Source organism: Dermacentor variabilis, chromosome 4, assembly GCF_050947875.1.
Source record: "Dermacentor variabilis isolate Ectoservices chromosome 4, ASM5094787v1, whole genome shotgun sequence".
Classification (NCBI taxonomy): Eukaryota; Metazoa; Arthropoda; class Arachnida; order Ixodida; family Ixodidae; genus Dermacentor; species Dermacentor variabilis.
This window is the reverse complement of record NC_134571.1, coordinates 84321759-84340023: the sequence shown is the minus strand read 5'-3', so window position 1 is coordinate 84340023 and position 18265 is coordinate 84321759. Positions and strand designations below refer to the sequence as shown.

General features: G+C 48.1%; 1 protein-coding gene across 1 annotated transcript in view; it reads left to right on the top strand.

Annotated features, from left to right (window-relative positions):
* Positions 1–18053, top strand: part of LOC142578263 (acid-sensing ion channel 4-A-like) — a gene marked incomplete at its 3' end in the record, with an annotated part of 45639 nt that extends 27586 nt beyond the window's left edge. Inside the window, exons 7-9 of the mRNA XM_075687664.1 lie at positions 12864–13043; positions 14016–14091; positions 17865–18053. Of these exons, the coding sequence (XP_075543779.1) occupies positions 12864–13043; positions 14016–14091; positions 17865–18053 (445 nt within the window). The remainder of the gene's footprint in view (positions 1–12863; positions 13044–14015; positions 14092–17864) is intronic.
* Between the last annotated feature and the right edge of the window lie 212 nt (positions 18054–18265).

Below are 18265 nucleotides of genomic sequence, written 5' to 3'. Positions count from 1 at the left end.
AAAAAAGTAATAAAAGAATAAAAGAAAAAAAATCGCCTCAGCCGTCAATATCGCCGCCTCAGATTTTGTCATGATGGCACCGCCACCATCGGCACGGCTTCCTGAGCAGCTACCAAGCTGTTCCCTTTCGTTATCTTCCTTCGCTCGGCGGCAGTGCACTGTCTTGATGCCGACGACACGCTAAATCTGCACCATCATTCCGTCATGCATCGCTTCTGCGACCAAGCAAGCTTTCGGCGGCACACGTTCACTGCCGTATTGACACTAAAACTTTAAAATGCTTGCCTTCGAGAAAGCAGCGTGAATAAAAATGGAACGCGACTATGTGACCATGGGGAACATGTTCACGGGGCCATACTATTGATGACAGCACCACAAAAGGCTAGATGTGTTCAGGTTGACTTTACAGGTTTTGAAGGAAAGACTGACGGGCTAGTTGCTTCATTATCACATTAAGAACAGCACTTAATGTTAGCGCAGTTTGTGTGTGGTTCCCCCTGTGTGTGTCCCGTCGTGAAGTGCTGTTCTTTCTTTGACTTCACAGATGTTCTTTTTCTGCGTCAGTTACGTCTTCCAAGAGTGTTTACTTGGAAAATTTTTGTTCGCATTGCTCTTACAGAAGCATATTTAGTCGAAATTTGTTCGTTTGGCTGCTTAATCTCGAGGACGGGCTCCAAACTGCTCATTTTCTTTAACCACGTAAAAACCCTTACTGAAAATTTAATTACGTAGCTTTGTTAATTACGCAAACAACTTCTCAACTTACTCCGCATCTAGAGGTTACCAATCTGAACACTTGAATGATAAAATGATGTTAACATTGTTTGCATCGTTCGAATGGTTTTGTTTTGTGCAGTTAAAAGCAGCCGGCATATTGATGGTGCTGTAGACTTCTTATAAAGTAAGTGTGAATGTTTGGACAGGTTATCTTGGCACAAATCAACTTCATGAGCTTAAGCACATGACCCAACCTTGCACGTCTGTCTTTACAACCGATTCTCATACAATATACAAGAAGCACCTCAGCGCTACGGTACATCCCACAAGGTGTGCGAGAACATTGTGCGCGCTCCCGACTAGGTTTCTGAGCGTTGGTGGCATCAGACTCGGTTTCCTGGCATCATAAGGAATAAAAACAGCTTCCTGGAGGAAAGCATTGGGTACATTTTCAGCACTTTGTAACATATGGATCAGCACGGATATGTACGTTAGAACGAAAAGTACTGAAATATTAAGGTGAGGGTTTCGCTGCATGTATTTTGGCTGTCTAATGTTAAGATCTAAAGAAAAAATGCTTTGATTTTGTGACAAATAATGCTGACATGAAATATGAGCTCCAACACAGTACCCGTGTTGGAACTGGCCCCTGGAATACAGGGCTACATTAAACCACGATATGCTGGTTTGATAAACACCAGTAATTGTAAAGTGGTTCGCTCTTGAATTTCCTGTATGTCAATCGGCGCCGCTGTGCAGTGTTGTGGGCCCTTTTTATACCACCAGCACTATGTTTCAGCTAATATTGAAAGCAACTGTATTCCTTCTTTTAAGGGGGGGGGGGGGGTTTAGCGTCTAACCACAGTTCCAAAGTTATCAGTTAGCTCAAGATGCGCCTGCATGTGTTTCTAATATCCAGTATGTTGGCACAGATAAAATAGCGAAAGAGCGCTATCTTATCAGATTGCGCGCGTGAAGCGAATACTGGCGTACATTCTCCATCACATTTGCCGACCCGAGATTGCGCTGCGATGTACGAGCATTCCAATCTGACGAACCGACGCCTTGATCCGTAGATCGGAATCAGAGGAAGCACTTTGCGCGCAGCCATCGGTATCTTTGAGTGTTATTTTGCTTTCCAGCGCAAGCTCATCTTATAATGAGTAACATTCGTGACTGACTCTTTTGGAAGTGTTTTGTTCTTCACATCACTACAACGTGAGAGTATAGAGGTGCTCCATCTTCATTGAGAGAATACTGGGAAATGGACTAGGCCTTTTCTTGCGTATGCGTTTACACATTAACCACACCAATTTATTTTCCATAACTTACGTTTTAATTTAGGGGGCTGTAAAGCACAGCAACCTTTTACTAACAGGATGTTTTATTAACAAAGAAAATTTAAATGCTTATTAGTCGGCTTTCACTTCATGGTAAAGAATTCCAATAAAGATCTACTTACGATAAATAAAAGCCTATCTGTTTGACAGCGTTTCATCTGAGTTCCCCCTTGCAAGGTAATACAGAATTGCAGATTGTTCGTATTGGGCACCCTCGACATATGTCCAACCGCCAAAGAAAGGGTCATTCCGAATGTTTCATTTCAGGAAGGCGTGTTACCCTCCTGTCTTTCATTCCCGTTCGCAAACACGCATAAGACGAAAGTGCTGCTTGAAGAGCGTCGTTAGTCCAAGCCAACTAGCTACCGTAACTCACCTCGCCTATATCGCTGTCATTTAGGCTTACATAAGAAATATTATTTTAAACCGACGCATCACGAATCCAAAAAGAGCTGCGCGCGACCAGCCCAGCTAGGTTTCTTTCATATCGTACATCGTCGTAGCGGCTAATAGTAGCTCACGAAGCAGAGCACTGAGTGTGGATATGGCAGAGAAGGTGTTCTATATAATGTCTCGTCACCCACCGAAAATTGCCCGCCGTGCTACTGGCCTTTCCTAGAAAATTGTATATGTGACGCCCAGCCATTTGGAACACAGCAACTTTGTTTTGCGATGGGAGAGTCCAGGTGAGAGACGGGGTGGTTATGGAGATAAAGACACGCTATTTTCTGCAGTAACCTAGGCATGCATGGATGAATGCCTTTATTTATTGAGAAAAAGGAGGAGCAAGACTCAGTGGAAGCACGTCTCAGCAGACTGGGAAAGAAGCGGGGGACAAAGAGGAAAAGCTGGGGCCTGGGTGGCAGGCGAAGTCGCAGCTTAGAGGCGAGAGAATATAAGCAAGAGTCGGCGAAACCAGTTGAATTCCAGTGTAGATGTGTGATGTGCCGAGTAAATGATTGGAGTCACCGCCCAGCATCCGTCCTTTGCGGCAGTATAAGCTCCCACCGTTCTTGGTAACAAACCTTTACTGAAAACCAACCTTCGCAATTACTTATTCATCAGCCATGCCTAGCCACGTATTCCTTAGTGGCAGGGTCTGTGGATTACATCTACGCTGTCCCGACAAGTTACGACCATAACGTGGCACTTGCGGTTACGGATGCCATACTCGTGACTCTTACTATACTACTACTATACTGCGCGAATACTATAAACATGGGTTTACTGCACAAGTTAGTGAACAGACATTTTAGAACCGCGTTTTTCGCCTTACATACGCCCAACGCAAGCACCATTGTAGCATGTCACGGTGTGAGTCCCTTCAAGACAGAGACGCGAACGCAAACATAAGAACGTGTTAGAAGACAGGGTCTTGGGCCTCGTGTTAAACATATACAAGCCAACAATATGTTAACAATCATGCCGTCGTTTCTATGCAAAGAGGTTGTGTATTTAAACTTCTGGAGTGACAGTCCAATCCGCCACCTACGGGAGCGCGTGAAGCCGCCGGGGGCCACATTGTTAGAGGAAAAGGAGTGCGGCCACAGTACGTGGCTGCGGTATACGCGCGACGCAACCTGTGCTTGCGGTTCTGCGATGAAAAAATAAAGTTAAACCCCTTTAGGAAGTATATCAGTCCGCCATTTGGTGTCGCAGTTGTCAAAAATAAAATGTCATGGTGGTGGCTGCCTAGTGTGCTGTGTACAATATTGTTACGAGGAGTTGCGAAGAAATGGTTTTATTTACAGGAGAATTGGACGATGATGGTAGCGTGATCGTAGTGCAGCCCGGCCTCTCTAACTCCTCGTTTTCTTCGTCCTCTCTTTCTTCTCTTCCTGTCCGTGCCTTTCGTATCTGTTAAATTTCCCCGCAAGCAGACGAAGCCCGTGGGGCGAGTCAGGATGTACAAGCAGGGTAGAAAGGCTTCAGGCGAGCAGTATGAGTCAGCTGAGTTCTGCTTGATCGCCGACCATTGCACAGGAGGCGAGCTATGACGTAAGTGAGTTCGCTCAGGCGGTCCACAACTACAAATGTGCCTGAATATTGTGACAAGAACTTTTGGTACAATCCACGCTTGCGTTGCGGTGTCCAAAGGAGGAATAAGTCACCTTTTTGCAGCGATACTTGTACGTGACGGTCGTCGTATCGCTCTTTCGAATGACTTTGCGAGGCCAGAGTACGAAGACGAGCTATTCGACGCGCTTCTTCAGCGAGACAAAGTCTTCGATACAGAATCATCACTGTGCAGAACGAAGGGTAGGAAAGTGTCCAGAGGGCTTCGCAGTAACCTTGCATACAGGAGGTAAAATGGGCTATAATTCGTGGTTTCGTGCTTCGCAGTGTTGTATGCATAAGTGATGAAGGGCAGCACGTCGTCCCAGTTCTTATGATTGGAGGAGACGTACATAGCAAGCATGTTAGTCAGCGTTCTGTTTGTCCTTTCAACGAGGCCATTGGTCTGTGGATGATATGGCATGGAATGACGGAACTGTGAAGTGCACAAACGAAGTAACTCTTCAATATCATCAGCCGTGAACTGGCGACCACGGTGACCACGGTCGCTGATGATAACACGTGGTGGGCCATGACGAAGGACCACGGAACGGAGAAGGAAGGCCGCCACGCAAGCAGCGGTGGAAGACGGTATGGCTGCAGTTTCTGCATACCGTGTAAGATGGTCTACGCAGACAATTATCCAGCGGTTCCTGTTGTTAGATGGCGGGAATGGACCCAGAAGGTCAATGCCTACTTGCTCGAACGGCGTACTGGGCGGTGTCAATGGCCGAAGGGGACCCGGGGCTGCGGTGGTCGGTCGCTTGTGACGTTGGCACGTTTCACAACTAGCGACATAGCGACATAGCGCTTGGTTGCTTCGTACATCTTGGGCCAGTAAAAGCGCTCCTGCGTGCGGTGCAGCGTTCGTACGAAGCCGAAATGGCCGGATGTCACATCATCATGCATGGCGCATAGAACCTCGGAGCGGAGGCTCTCGGGGACAAGAAGAAGAAAACGCGCTCCATGCCCGGAGTAATTAGTTTTGTACAGCAATTTATCACGGACAGTAAAGCCACCGCTGCCTTTAGAAGTACGGGCGGCGACAAAAAGCGGATCAAGGGTAACATCATCCCGTTGTTCTCGCTGAAAGTCTGCCGCGTCAGGGAACGTAGGAGTAACAGCAGCGAGACAGTCGTCAAAATTCTCAGCATCGCAGTCGGTAGTCGCAAGAGGAATCCGAGAGAAGCAGTCTGCGTCAGCGTGACGACGGCCACTCTTGTACGACACCACAAAGTCGTATTCCTGGAGGCGCAGTGCCCAACGTGCGAGGCGACCAGAGGGATTACGCAAACCGACCAGCCAGCATAAAGAATGATGGTCGTTGATAATCTTGAATGGTCTACCGTAAAGATAACATCGAAACTTTTGTACGGCGAAAACGGCTGCCAGGCATTCCTGTTCCGTGACCGTATAATTGCGTTCAGATTTGCTCAGACAACGGCTGGCATATGCGACAACCTGTTCTGCACCACTGTGACGTTGTACAAGCACCGCTCCTATCCCGATTCCCCTCGCATCAGTGTGAACTTCAGTCGGGCAAGATGGATCGAAGTGACGCAAGAGGAGTGCTGACGTTAGTATAAACTTCAGTTGAGAGAATGATGCGTCACACTCTGGCGTCCAATTGAAGGATGCATTTTGTCGCAAAATACTTGTCAACGGGTAAACGATGTCGGCAAACCGGGGAAGAAAACGACGAAAATACGAACATAGGCCAATGAATGAGCGGAGTTCTCATGTTGACTGCGGTGGCTTGAAGGAGCTCACTGCTTCAATCTTACGAGGATCGGGTCTGACGCCATCCTTGTCGACTAAGTGTCCCAGGACCAGTGTTTGACGTTCGTCGAACCGACACTTTTTTGAGTTTAGGACCAGTCCAGCTTTCTCAATGCAGTCGAGAACGAGGCTGAGGCGTTCATTATGTTCTTCAAACGTGCGGCCAAAGATTACAACATCATCGAGGTAACACATGCATATCTCCCACTTTAGACCGCGTAGTACTGTGTCCATGAATCTTTCAAAGGTGGCAGGAGCATTGCAAAGGCCAAAAGGCATAACATTAAATTCGAATAGGCCATCTGGAGTCACGAAAGCGATCTTTTCCTTGTCGGCAGGGTCCATAGGTATTTGTCAGTACCCCAATCGCAAATCAAGTGTTGAGAAGTAAGAAGCAGCGTGTAAGCAATCACTGACGTCATCGATTCGCGGTAGTGGATAGACATCCTTCTTCGTCACTGCGTTTAGATGTCTGTAATCCACGCAGAATCTCCAGGAGCCATCTTTTTTTCGGACCAGGATTACTGGGGCTGCCCATGGACTAGATTACTCTTGAACGACACTTTTGTTCATCATCTCCTTGACTTGCTCGGCAATAACTTTGCGCTCGGACGATGGCACATGGTAGGGCTTCTGGCGGATGGGGTGTGCTGAGCCAGTATCTATTCTGTGACGAGCGCAGGACGCGGTATGACGGTAAATGAAGGGGTGCATCTCCATGCGTGAAATCAAATTCGGCCTCATGCCTGGCAAGGACTTGTACCAGTGCTTGCCGGTCCGATGTACCGAGAGCCTTGCTGATCATGCCAAGCATTAGCTCTTCAGAATGGCGATTATCGCAAGGAAAGTAAGCTGTAGAAACGTCCGTAGTTAGTGCCGCTATTGAAGTACATGCGGCTTCATCGAAAAGAGCGATTTTCATACCGCGAGGAAGGACAACCGGCGTGGCGGAAGAGTTCAGCGCCCACAATGTGGCGACTCCTTTCGTCATTCACACGACAGAGCAGGGCACAAGTATATTTTTTAGCACCGTTTATGCGGAAAGGCCTAACTACAAGGTCAACACAATCAGTATCAACAGTAGTTGTAGAAACACGAACGGGCGTCAGGCACCACGATGGTACAATCACTTCATCAAGAACACTGACTGTGTCTGTGTCCTTGTCTTCACTACCCAAGCTTTGTTCAGAATGTGCTGATATAAATAACTTGTTCAATGAGATTTCGCCACAACCACAGTCCACGGAAGCGCCGCACTGTTCAAGAAAATCGATACCAAGAATAACGTCGTGCGAACAGCGAGAAAGAACAAGGAATTCCGACACAAACACTTTCCCAGCCAACAAAACACTCACAGCACAAACACCAAGGGGATGAAACCACTCGCCGCCTACTCCACGAAAGGTAATACCGTCGTTCCAAGAAAACATAACTTTGTGGCCTTGCCGGTTTTTCAAAGCGAGGCTCATCACAGACACAGCCGCCCCAGTATCAACTAACGCCATGGTCGGTCTTCCGTGAATCGAGACATTAACTGTGTTTTTGAACATCACAACAGGCAGAGGTATTTCTTGCAAAGACCGTCCGGCGACCACACATCCACTGGCCGCGGATGCTAGTTTCCCGGGGGCGGTCAGGAAGAACGGCGCCGAGGGGACGCAGAGCGACGGGGACGGCTATTTGGAGGCGTGAAACTCTGCTCAGATGCTGGCGAATCGCTGCGTCTGGTCTCGTGTGAGAAGTGATCCCTTGGACGCAAATCGGTCGTCCGCAGGTCATATGAAGTACGGGTTCTGGGTGGCGAGAACATCGATGGTGTCCTACGTGATTGACGGGCTTGGCGACAATACCGAACTATATGGCCTGTGGAACGACAGTTGTAGCACACGGGAGGGTCGCGGTTCACAGCGTCTACCTCGAAACGAATGGTAGACGGCTGCGGGCGGCGAGAAAGTTCGTGGTCATGTGGATAACGTGTCTCTGCTGCTTGCTGAAATCCGTTATATCTTTCATAAGTCGCGTCGTGGTAGTAGGGTCGGTGCTGTTCTTGTCGTGGCCTGACAGAAGTCGCAGGGCCTCGGGGGTAAAAACGCGGCTGCTCTTGTTGTGGCCGAGCGCCATAAGTAGGGCCTCTGTCGTAGAGACGTGACTGCCGTTGGGGCGCGAGTTCATAATCCTCAGTGCCCCTTGCCGCAGGATACGGGGAGAAGGATGCCACGTTTGGCTCAAAATCTGGTGGTAGGCGGAAGCTACGAGTGCCTGGATATGTCACTTGCGCGTGCAGGCTGAGTTCTTCCCGAACTATTTGTCGGATCGTTGATTCAAGATCAAGGGGCTGGTTGCTGTCCACGCTTGCAACTGTCGTTACATTGGCTAGCCTGCCAAACTTCGGCGTTATGCGCCTCGTCTTTAGTTGCTCGAAAGTACGACAGTGCCGAATGATGTAAGCGACGGAAGCCAGGCTGTCTTTTGCAATGAGGAAATTGTAAACATCCTCGGCAATTCCTTTTAGGATGTGCCCGACTTTGTCTTCGTCGGACATTCCAGAGTCCACCATTCTACACAGCTTTATTACTGCCTCAATGTAAGTCGTGCAGGTTTCGCCTGGTACTTGCGCACGTTGCAGTAGCGTCTGTTCTGCCCTTTTCTTTTTCGTCGCGGAGTCACCGAATCGCTCTTTGATTTCCGAAACAGATCTTCCCCATGTTGTGAATGTTTCCTCGTGGTTGTCGAACCCCACCAATGAAGTATCGGTTAGAAAGAACACGACGTTCGAAAGCTGAGAAGCGCTGTTCCACCTGTTGGCGGCACTCACCCGGTGATAATGGATGAGCCATTCCTCGACGTCTTCGTCCGATCTTCCGGCGAAGGGACGCGCATCTCTCAGTTGCAGAGCAGAACTTGGGGCAGCAGTCGGAATGGGCCGCTGTTCGTCTGCGTCGTGGGACATATTCAACTCCGGTAGATTCGGTGGGAGTCCAGCAAGGCGACGGCTCCGTCGAAGAACTTGTGGTTCAGCCTCCGTCTTCGGGTGTCGATTACGCAGCACCTTTCACCACAACTGTTACGAGGAGTTGCGAAGAAATGGTTTTACTTACAGGAGAATTGGACGATGATGGTAGCGTGATCGTAGCGCAGCCCGGCCTCTCTAACTCCTCGTTTTCTTCGTCCTCTCTTTCTTCTCTTCTTGTCCGTGCCTTTCGTGTCTGTTACAATGTGTTGCGAGAACTGAAAAACAGTCGCTTCCTGATTTCTTCATTCAGTAACCTGCCGCGTGCATCGGCATTGTGATGCCCTTTCGTCGATACGTGGTGCCGGCCCGTACTGACACAACGACATGACCCGAAATGTAGTATCCTTATGCCATTTCTTAAAACGATCACTATTTGTGTAAATCAGCGTTTTTGGTTGAAACCAAGAAAAAAATATTCAACGGTAGGTATCATTTTTGTCCGGCATTTGAGTTCTAGCTGAAAAGAGTCGGTGAAAGCAAATTTACAATAAAGCTAAGGCGACCCACAATCTGCACACAGCCGCAAGCCTACATGCGCTCCACTGAGAATAACCTGCCAAAGTTAAGGTCATGTGTCAGCTGGCCGCTCAAGCAATCTTTACTTTTTTTTCGTTTCTGCATCCATTCTGCCTGCGTCTGCGGCAAAAACGTGAAGTGGGATGGTGGTGGTGGTGGTGGTGAATTGTAGCAGCAGGCGGGTTTAGCCTGGCGAACAAGTCCGGCAATTGCTCCAGGCAGATAGATAAACAGAAATTGGTGGAGGCAGGTGGTAGCGTAATGGTTAGCGTGCCCATTTCCCAAATGCAAGATGGAGCATTTGGGAGATGGGCTCGAATCTCGGTGGTTTGTTTGTGAAGACAGCTTTCTGTGGTCTTTGGTGACTGCGAAGCTCAGAATGAGGCGGCATCCTGACGACAACGGTCGCCGTCAACGTAACAGAATAAGCGGGCGTGCAAGGTCAAGTCTAAAGCCGAAAGCACATTCGGAGGAAATACACTATACTCTTGCCGACAAAAAAAAAAAACGTGATGAGTAACGAGCGGTGTTGTTGAGCGAGGCTGTAGACGGATAATGTCACCATAGACAGGACAACGCTCCCATCCTGGTGCTCAGCGGAAATATACGTCGACAGTGTGTCAATTAGCGTGTAATTGATACTTCATTAAGGTCGTTGCGTGTTTGTGTTGTGTCTAGCAGGAGCTAGTAGCGTAAGAGATGACACTGGAGAGAAGGCGGTGAGCGAAGTCCGCGAAAAGTAATTGAGGATAGCCATATAGAACGTCGATGCCATGTTGAATAAAGCCTGCGACTTCAGTTGCTCAGCCGCCAGAAAGGCTTGTGTCGTAGCATACCGCTGGGCGTATTTGGTAACCACAGCGATAAACACACATTTTGCGGAAGTAAACAGAGGAAAGGGACGTAGTGAGTTGGCCGCCCTTTTCGAGCTCTGGCAAAGTTTGAAAAATGAATGTGGGGAAGTATGACGCACAAAATAGTATATGTCAACCCAAACGAATCAGCGTGGTCATACTTGCGCGACACGCCATGGTGGCCTGCCACCAATACATCATGAACTTGCAGTGATGAGAGTTTTCATTGCGTACTTGAGAATAAAAACGAGCACGTCAGAGACGTCCGAGGGACATTTCTAGGGTACAAGAGCACAACCTCCCCCCCCAAAAAAAAAAAAATCACGAATATAAGCTTACGAATATGGGCGTCATAAGATCGAGCACTTCGGCGCTTGTTGATCTTCTTTAGGATCACGTCAGCATTTCATTCAGCGTTTCTTTCTGAGAAAAAGAGTTGAAGGCGCCCGTTTATTTGCATCACAATGGCAGGCGTAACCAGGCAAACATTGACAGCATTTCATTAGAGAGTGCCTGCGTACTCTGTGGAGATTACGCATGACAATGACATCAAACGCAGAAAGCTTTGCTTACATCGATTCGCACATACATAGGATTCGCATAATTTTTTCACTCATTGAATACATTGCATTCTACGGTGTCATTCTTCGACAAAACAGATGGTACCGATTTTCGCGTAATGAGGATTGGAACAAATTGTCTCACCTTCCGGCTGTCACCTTTCTCCTACTGCCAACATTCCTTCCCCTCCGTAGTTGCTTAGCTTTTATTGGGTTCGGCTGCTAATCACGAGGTCTCGAGATCGAATCCCAACCACGGCATCGGTATTTCAATGGGTGTGAAATGCGAAAACCCGCGTACTTAGGGCTAGGCACACGTTAAAAGATCCCAAGTGGTCTAAATTATTCTCGAATGCTCCACTACGGTGTGCCTCCTAATGAAATCATGGTTTTGGCAAGTAAAACCTCATAATGTGTTATGTAACATTCGTTAAGGATGTCCTGGGCAGTCGCACAACTCTTGAATACAATTAAGCGTCAGGAGTTGTGCGCGAGGTCTTTGAGTATGTGGATAGCCTCTATGGCGTTCGATAGCTGCTAGTCTACATTGCGGCTATATAATAAAGGCGGAACGGCAACATGGTAGAGAATGGGGAGAACACACAAATCCCGCATATATTACTGCACAATAATTTTAAATATCGTTCTTGCTTCACGCACGTGAACAACCGCCATAGGAGACTACTATGGAAACTAACTGCAAGTACTGTATATGTCGTACCCAATGGTGTACCTGGCCTGGTGGCCAGTAAATGGAGACGTAATATTGCGAATAGCTTCGGCTATAGCGTGCTAACGGACAACGACACAAACTGAAGTGACTAGTGCAAGAGTGGACAGGGAACACTAAAGACGCTACAAGGACAAGCGCCCAGTTGGATGTTTGCGCGCTTATCCTTGTCGCCTCTAGTGTCCCGTGTCCACTCTTGCGCTAGTCACTTTAGCATGGAATACCAACTAGCCCGGTCTCACAGCCTGCGACGGCACAGGGACAGTTTGCTCAACTCTTGTATCGTGACTTTTTTGTTAAGGTGAAAAACCAACTTATCCATGCATATGTCTTAATGCTTAAGCACATCTAGATTTGCAGCTGCGGCGGTGGCCCATGTGTGCGCATTGCAATGTCGCTAGTGAAATAATTTTGTGCACCTTAACGAATTCGATAGTGGAAAATCAAAATCCATCCACGACGGCGTCTCTAGTAGGCGCTGTGCGATGTTCGGACGTTAACAATGTATGCCGACTGAAGAAAGGCTGCCCCGAAGTACTTCTGACGATTAGGCTAGCTTCTTTACTCCGTAGAATGAAAAAAAGAAAAGGAAAAGAAAAAAAAAGAAAAAAAAAGAACCGCATCAAAAGCCCAGAATCAACTATTGCTCGTCGCAACTAAACGCTCTTAGGATGACGAGTAATTTCTAGGCGACGAGCGAATACGCTTGATCAAGAGCACTGATAACACCGGCGGGACAAGCATTGTGGCGAAGTTCAATGCGCAGGGATAGCTTTTATTTTTTTTTATTTTGTTTGGTTGACGTCATCACGCGTCACCGCGGGAAGTTTGAAAAGATTAAGGTTAGTACGCCACGTGGTGGCACTCACGCGAACTAAACCCTCATGTCCAGAAAAGCTGGATACGCCTGGGCTTTTTTCATGCCGTCCTACCGCCTTCTCGGAAGCGTAATGTGGTTTGACATGTTCGAGGCTATCGTCTTGCTCTCAAACGGAGGCTGTTTCGTCTTCGAGAGGAGAACCAGAATAGAGCTCGAACTTCAATTTACCGCGTAAGGTAACCGTCTCACGCGCTCGCCACATATAGCTAATTCCCGCAGAGCGTTTGTGAGTACTAGCCGCGCGCAGATTTCCTTGTGCATCGGTCGACAGCTGTACTACAGTTCCTGCTAACGCCGACGACAGAAGAGTCTATATATATATATATATATATATATATATATATATATATATATATATATATATATATATATATATATATATATATATATATATATCTGAGAGCTGTGTTCACTTACAGGGAGGTGCGGTACGACCTGACGACCTCCCAATCGGAGTGGCCGAACTTCCGGCAGCAGGCGTGGGCCATCAAGAGGTGGCCTCTACTCAACAAGAGGATGCAGGACGCTGGCATCCGCTGGCAGGAGGTGCTCAACACCACCAATGACCGCACCTTCATGGACGAACTGCTAGCCTTCAGGTCGGTCGACAGACTGACGTGTATGGTGACGGGTATACGATGATACGCTGTTTGAAAATTCCATAAATCTGCATAGAAAAGTCGGACAGAGCATTTGCCACTGAGCGAAGTTACTTCGAACACCCTGCTTTTATTTAAGAACTGGAGGGGCACTGCGCAAATGTGGTAGAAGGACGAAGTATGACACGTGTGACGAAGGTTGACATTGCTGTAACCACTTTGCGTCCACATCCTGAATTGTGTACCGCACACATTCGATTGGGTTGCTTCGCTTACTTCTCTTCATATCCCTCAGTGAAGGACCAAATTTTCACAAAATAATGATGTCACCAAATTTGGTAGGTCCGAAAAGCGGATAATGACTAGGTTTTTCTTTTTTCTTTTTATTCCTGGGTGCACGTATAGTCTGCTCAAGAGAAGGTACAGCACGCATTCTGGCAGTTAGTCAAGCGCGCTATGTTGCAAATCAAGCACCTACGGAATGTATTCCGCTATGCTCCATACTTATATAGGATTTTTTTTTTTCTAAGAGCTCGATGGTCTGTCCAGAACCCGACAAAACGGGGACTCAGGTGGGCCGTGCCAGGTATAGCTGCGCGCCAAGCCCGTGCTGTCGGAAAGTTGGAATCACGACATCAGAGATCGCACCTCACATTTCGGTGGCGTCAAGAAGTGCTCACTGATTTAAAAGAAAAGAAAGCCATCTTCAGGACGTCCAACGCCACTGTGGCGGCATTTAACGAAATGGCTTCGTGCTTTCTCTGAAAAGCACTGTTTGCAACCTCAGCACACAAACATTGTAGACCGTTGCGCCATTAATTCCAATCGCTTGAGAAGCTACCCTGCATTTGAACTGTAAGTTTGGCTATTTGTTTCATGCTTGCATGAATGGGGGACTCGAATAATCACCAGTGAGATAAATATTTTGGCTGTATGTTTTGAAGTGTTTCTCTCCCGCTTTTGTCGTTACAGGGGCAACTTCATGAGGGTGCATATATATATCCAGGAAATGAACTACCTCTCCGTCCGCGATCTTCCTGCATACCCCGTAAGATAATAACTATATCTAAGTTCCATCTCGCAAAGAGTTCCATCTCACTCTCACAAAGCACAATGTAGTATTGGGGCCTTGCAGCACTGTATTTTAGTACCTCGTTAAACAGTCGGCCATGTCGGACGTGCCGTGTGCGAAAGGAAGAACCCCTCCCGTTGCAGACGTCAGCTGAAGTTCAGGCTTATTGTCACGTTTGGAGCGAAGACCAAGAAAGCCGCATATAACCGCGGTTTGACGTTGCTCCCGCCTCTTGCAAAGCGGTGACATCCTCGCACAGTGATACAATAATATTTACATTTAAATGCCTCAATCGAGGTCAACATTCCTTATGCAACACTTTATAGACAAATATGCACTATCACCGCTATGTTAATCGAGTTCGTGACTTACGACCGCCTAAAAAAGAGCCGCACTTCACCGTTATCCCCTGGGCCAATTCCCCAAGTAAGACAAAACATATTAGGCTACCTCAACTATCGCATGTATTTGCTAAATGTCCCGCACTCAACGTATCAATGCCTCGCATGCAAAGTGCAGCATATAACCCGTTAGTTCAACTGCGGCATTCGAACGAAAGAGAAATATCATCATCGAGACTCAGAATGCTGAGCCGGTGTATATTGGCTAATCTGAAGGTATAATAGGGCGAAAGAATTAAAACGCCGTAGAATATGGACAGAATAATAGAAAACAAATAAAGAGTTGCATGTCTCGCGATCTTATCGGCAGAAGGAGTGACCTATATATACATGATGAAGGCGGGTAACCGTGACGATAAATTACAGGGTGTTACGTGCCAAAGCCCCTTTCTGATTATGAGGCACACCGCAGTGGGAGACTCCGGAAATGTGGACCACCTGGAGTTCTTTAACGTGCACCTAAACCTAGGTACACGGGTGTTTTCACATTTCGCCCCGATCGAAATGCGGCCGCCGTAGCCGGGATTCGATCCCGCGACCTCGTGCTCAGCAGCCCAACACCATAGCCACTAAGCAACTATGGCGGGTGTGCAATCTTGACTATTAGTGGGGAAATAACGTCGCATTCTTCGTGTGATGAAGTGGGTGGTACTCAGTTTGGAGACGAAGCCTCGATGCGTCTGCTGTAAGTTCCGTCTGGCCATTTTCCGCCATATACCTGCTACGTACGCGTGCGTCACGTACACGTCACGTACACGTCACGTACACGTCAGCATGCGCGTTGCACTTATTGAGCCTATGTGGCAAATTTGGGGAACAGTGACGACGATTCATTTCATAAACGGCGCGTTCTTTCCCGAAAACTTAATACCTGGCAAAACGGCACGTTATAAACGAAACCTTGAAATGTTGTAGTTCTACAAACGTTTCTCAAGGATCAGGTGCGCGAGAACACGATGCGAGGCAATGGCCGCTACAAATGCAAACGCATTTCAAAAGTTGTACGACAACGTTATGACTTGTTCTGAAACTTTTGCGATCACAACTCACTGGAATACGTAAGCCGTCCTTCTATATTAAATATATTAAACAAAAATAGAACTTTTGCAATTCACTCTGTCATGACTATGTAGTGCCAAACACTTTCACTCGTTAATGAATAGTTTCTAATTGTGATTTTTCTACGGGTAGCCCTTCTTGTGAGAGAAGCTAGCATGGTTGCCTATAGAACGTTTCGCAACGTCTCTCAGCAGGCCTTGTGGTATGACTGCTTACTGTACACCTACAGCTCGTATTGGAGAACGGTATATTAACACGTGTATACTTATTTGCCACTTTTCGGGGGACATCATCTGAACCGCTAACATTTTCAAGTTATCGCTCAGTGCAAAACGCGCCTGCATGACTTGGCAAAAAAATTATGGGGTTTTACGTGCCAAAACCACTTTGTGATTGTGAGGCACGCCGTAGTAGGGCCCTCCGGAAAGTTCGAAAACCTGGGTTTCTTTAACTTGCACCTAAATCTAATTACACGGGCGTTTTCGCATTTCGCCCCCAACGAAATGCGGCCGCCGTGGCCGGCCTTCTATCCCACGACCTGGTGCTTAGCAGCCAAACACCATAGCCACTAAGTAGCCTCGACGGTTTGCATTATTTGGAAAGCTACTCGAATGTTATCGTTGGTTCTACTCATGTATATTCTCGCCGAACCTTGTGCGATCAGATCGTATGCGCGGCTCGAACAGTGTTGTACTTTCTCTAAGGCATGCAATTGCCAGCGATTACGCTGGAACCTTCGACTACAGACATGTATAGGAGCCGACGCGCTTGACCCGCAGCGCAAATTTCGACGACCGCCGACTATCCTGGCCGCTATTGTTGTGCTGTGAGTGCCATTTGTTTTGTTGGGCACAAGTTCGCCCAGTAAAAAGTTAACGCTTTGAAGTGGCGCTTTTCACAGTGTGCTATTCTATGCCGTCACGACAACGTGACAATATTTAAAAAAATGCATAAGCGTATCAATACTAATTGCGTCATAAATGCAGGGCCACCTTCATGGCCTGTCTCTTAAGAAGCACACGTATACAGTTAAAGCCGAAATTCATATGCCAGCAGTGAACAAATGCACTTAGTGATTCTGTTAAAAAACGCAAGCTGAGCAGCGGCCTAAAGGTTACCATAAAGGTTAACATAAAGGTTAACACATAAAATTCGAAACTATAATCCGGCAGGAGTTAATAAGTCGGAACAACCCTGGAGAGATTTAGCATAATGGCGCTGCGCTAGCGCTGGCGAATAACCAGAATAGCGGGACGTATCCGCGAGAAGCAGCGCACAGTGCTTCTAAGCAAGTTAGTAACTTTGACTGCGACTGTCTTTCTTTATTAAATTGTTAAATTAAAAACCATTTTTGGGCATTGCCTCTTTCTACACGTTTGCGGCGGCGAATAAATAGAATACGCAGTGCCGTTGCAATAAAGGCTCCGCGTTTTTAAGTATAAATATACTTAACAAAGTGTAGCAAGGTGACTAACAGGCGAGCGTACGTGCTTCATCGGATAAGTCAGGGCAGCATACTTCTACTCACGGGAAAGGACACATCGGCCTTGCCCTCCCACTCCCTCCCCCTCCATTCCGCCCGAAATTTCCCGTGGGATGTCTCTGCCGTCGCTGACGCCAGACCAACGCCTCGAAACGTGGGCGCCCGACGTCCACACCGTCCGGTCGCATTCGCGTCGCGCAACGCACAGAGTTCGTGCACCCCTAGATGGAGAACCGGTGCACATTCGCGCCATGTTCGACCTCTTGGGAGCACGTGCCAGCGCCAATCTAGCGCCACATGACTCTAGCGACGCTCAGCTGCGCCAGCGCCCCCTGGAAGCCGCGCTAGTCTCGTCCTACGAGGCATGGATTAGGCCGGCGAACGAATCCGCGGATTCTGTCGGGGCCATCTTGGGACTCGCTCTTGGTTTTCGCCAAGAGGATCGACGCGCAGTTCCTCGGGCACCTCGACCCCATGAGCACTCCCCTTTTGCCAGACCACCAAATAACGGGCCTCCGAGCCAACAATATATGAATAAACACATCTTCGTTATCATCATTATAATGGCGCGCTTCGCGCGATCGCCCATTACTATAAGCTTTTGGAAGGCTAGATCTTATTTAATTTCTTCGTCGTCTCGCGTCTGCCTCTGTCAACATTCTGGTATGCGTCTATACGCTGGTGCGCCTCCGCTATAGGCTATAAATCTCTCTAGCAGCGACGCGCGCATTTTTTACACAACGACAGTACAGTAGTTTCGAACGCGATCCTTTAATGGCCTGCCTCTCTGCCATTCGCTGCCGCAGCTGCCGCAGCTGTTCGCCGACCTGGGCGGATGCTTGGGCCTCTACATCGGCGTGTCGGCCATCACCATATTCGAGTTCCTGGAGCACCTCTTCCTGCTCGTGAACCACGTGTGCGAGAAGCACTGCGGTTGCTACAAGAGGCAGCGCGCCTCGCAGCGTCCGAAGGCCGAATGGAGACACCCGCCGCCCGCGCGAGGCGAGAAAGCTGACGAGTATCGCACGGGAGGCGAACAACAGCAATGGCGCAAGCCTTGGTCCTTCCTGATCCGCGATCGGGAGTACCCCGTGCTGGGCAGGCCCCCGTCGCGCTCTCCTCTCTTCCGCACCGTTTACTCGAGTTCCAGAGATTACGCACCGCCACCTGCCGGAGCTCCGACGAGGAGGCCGCTCTATCTGGGTTA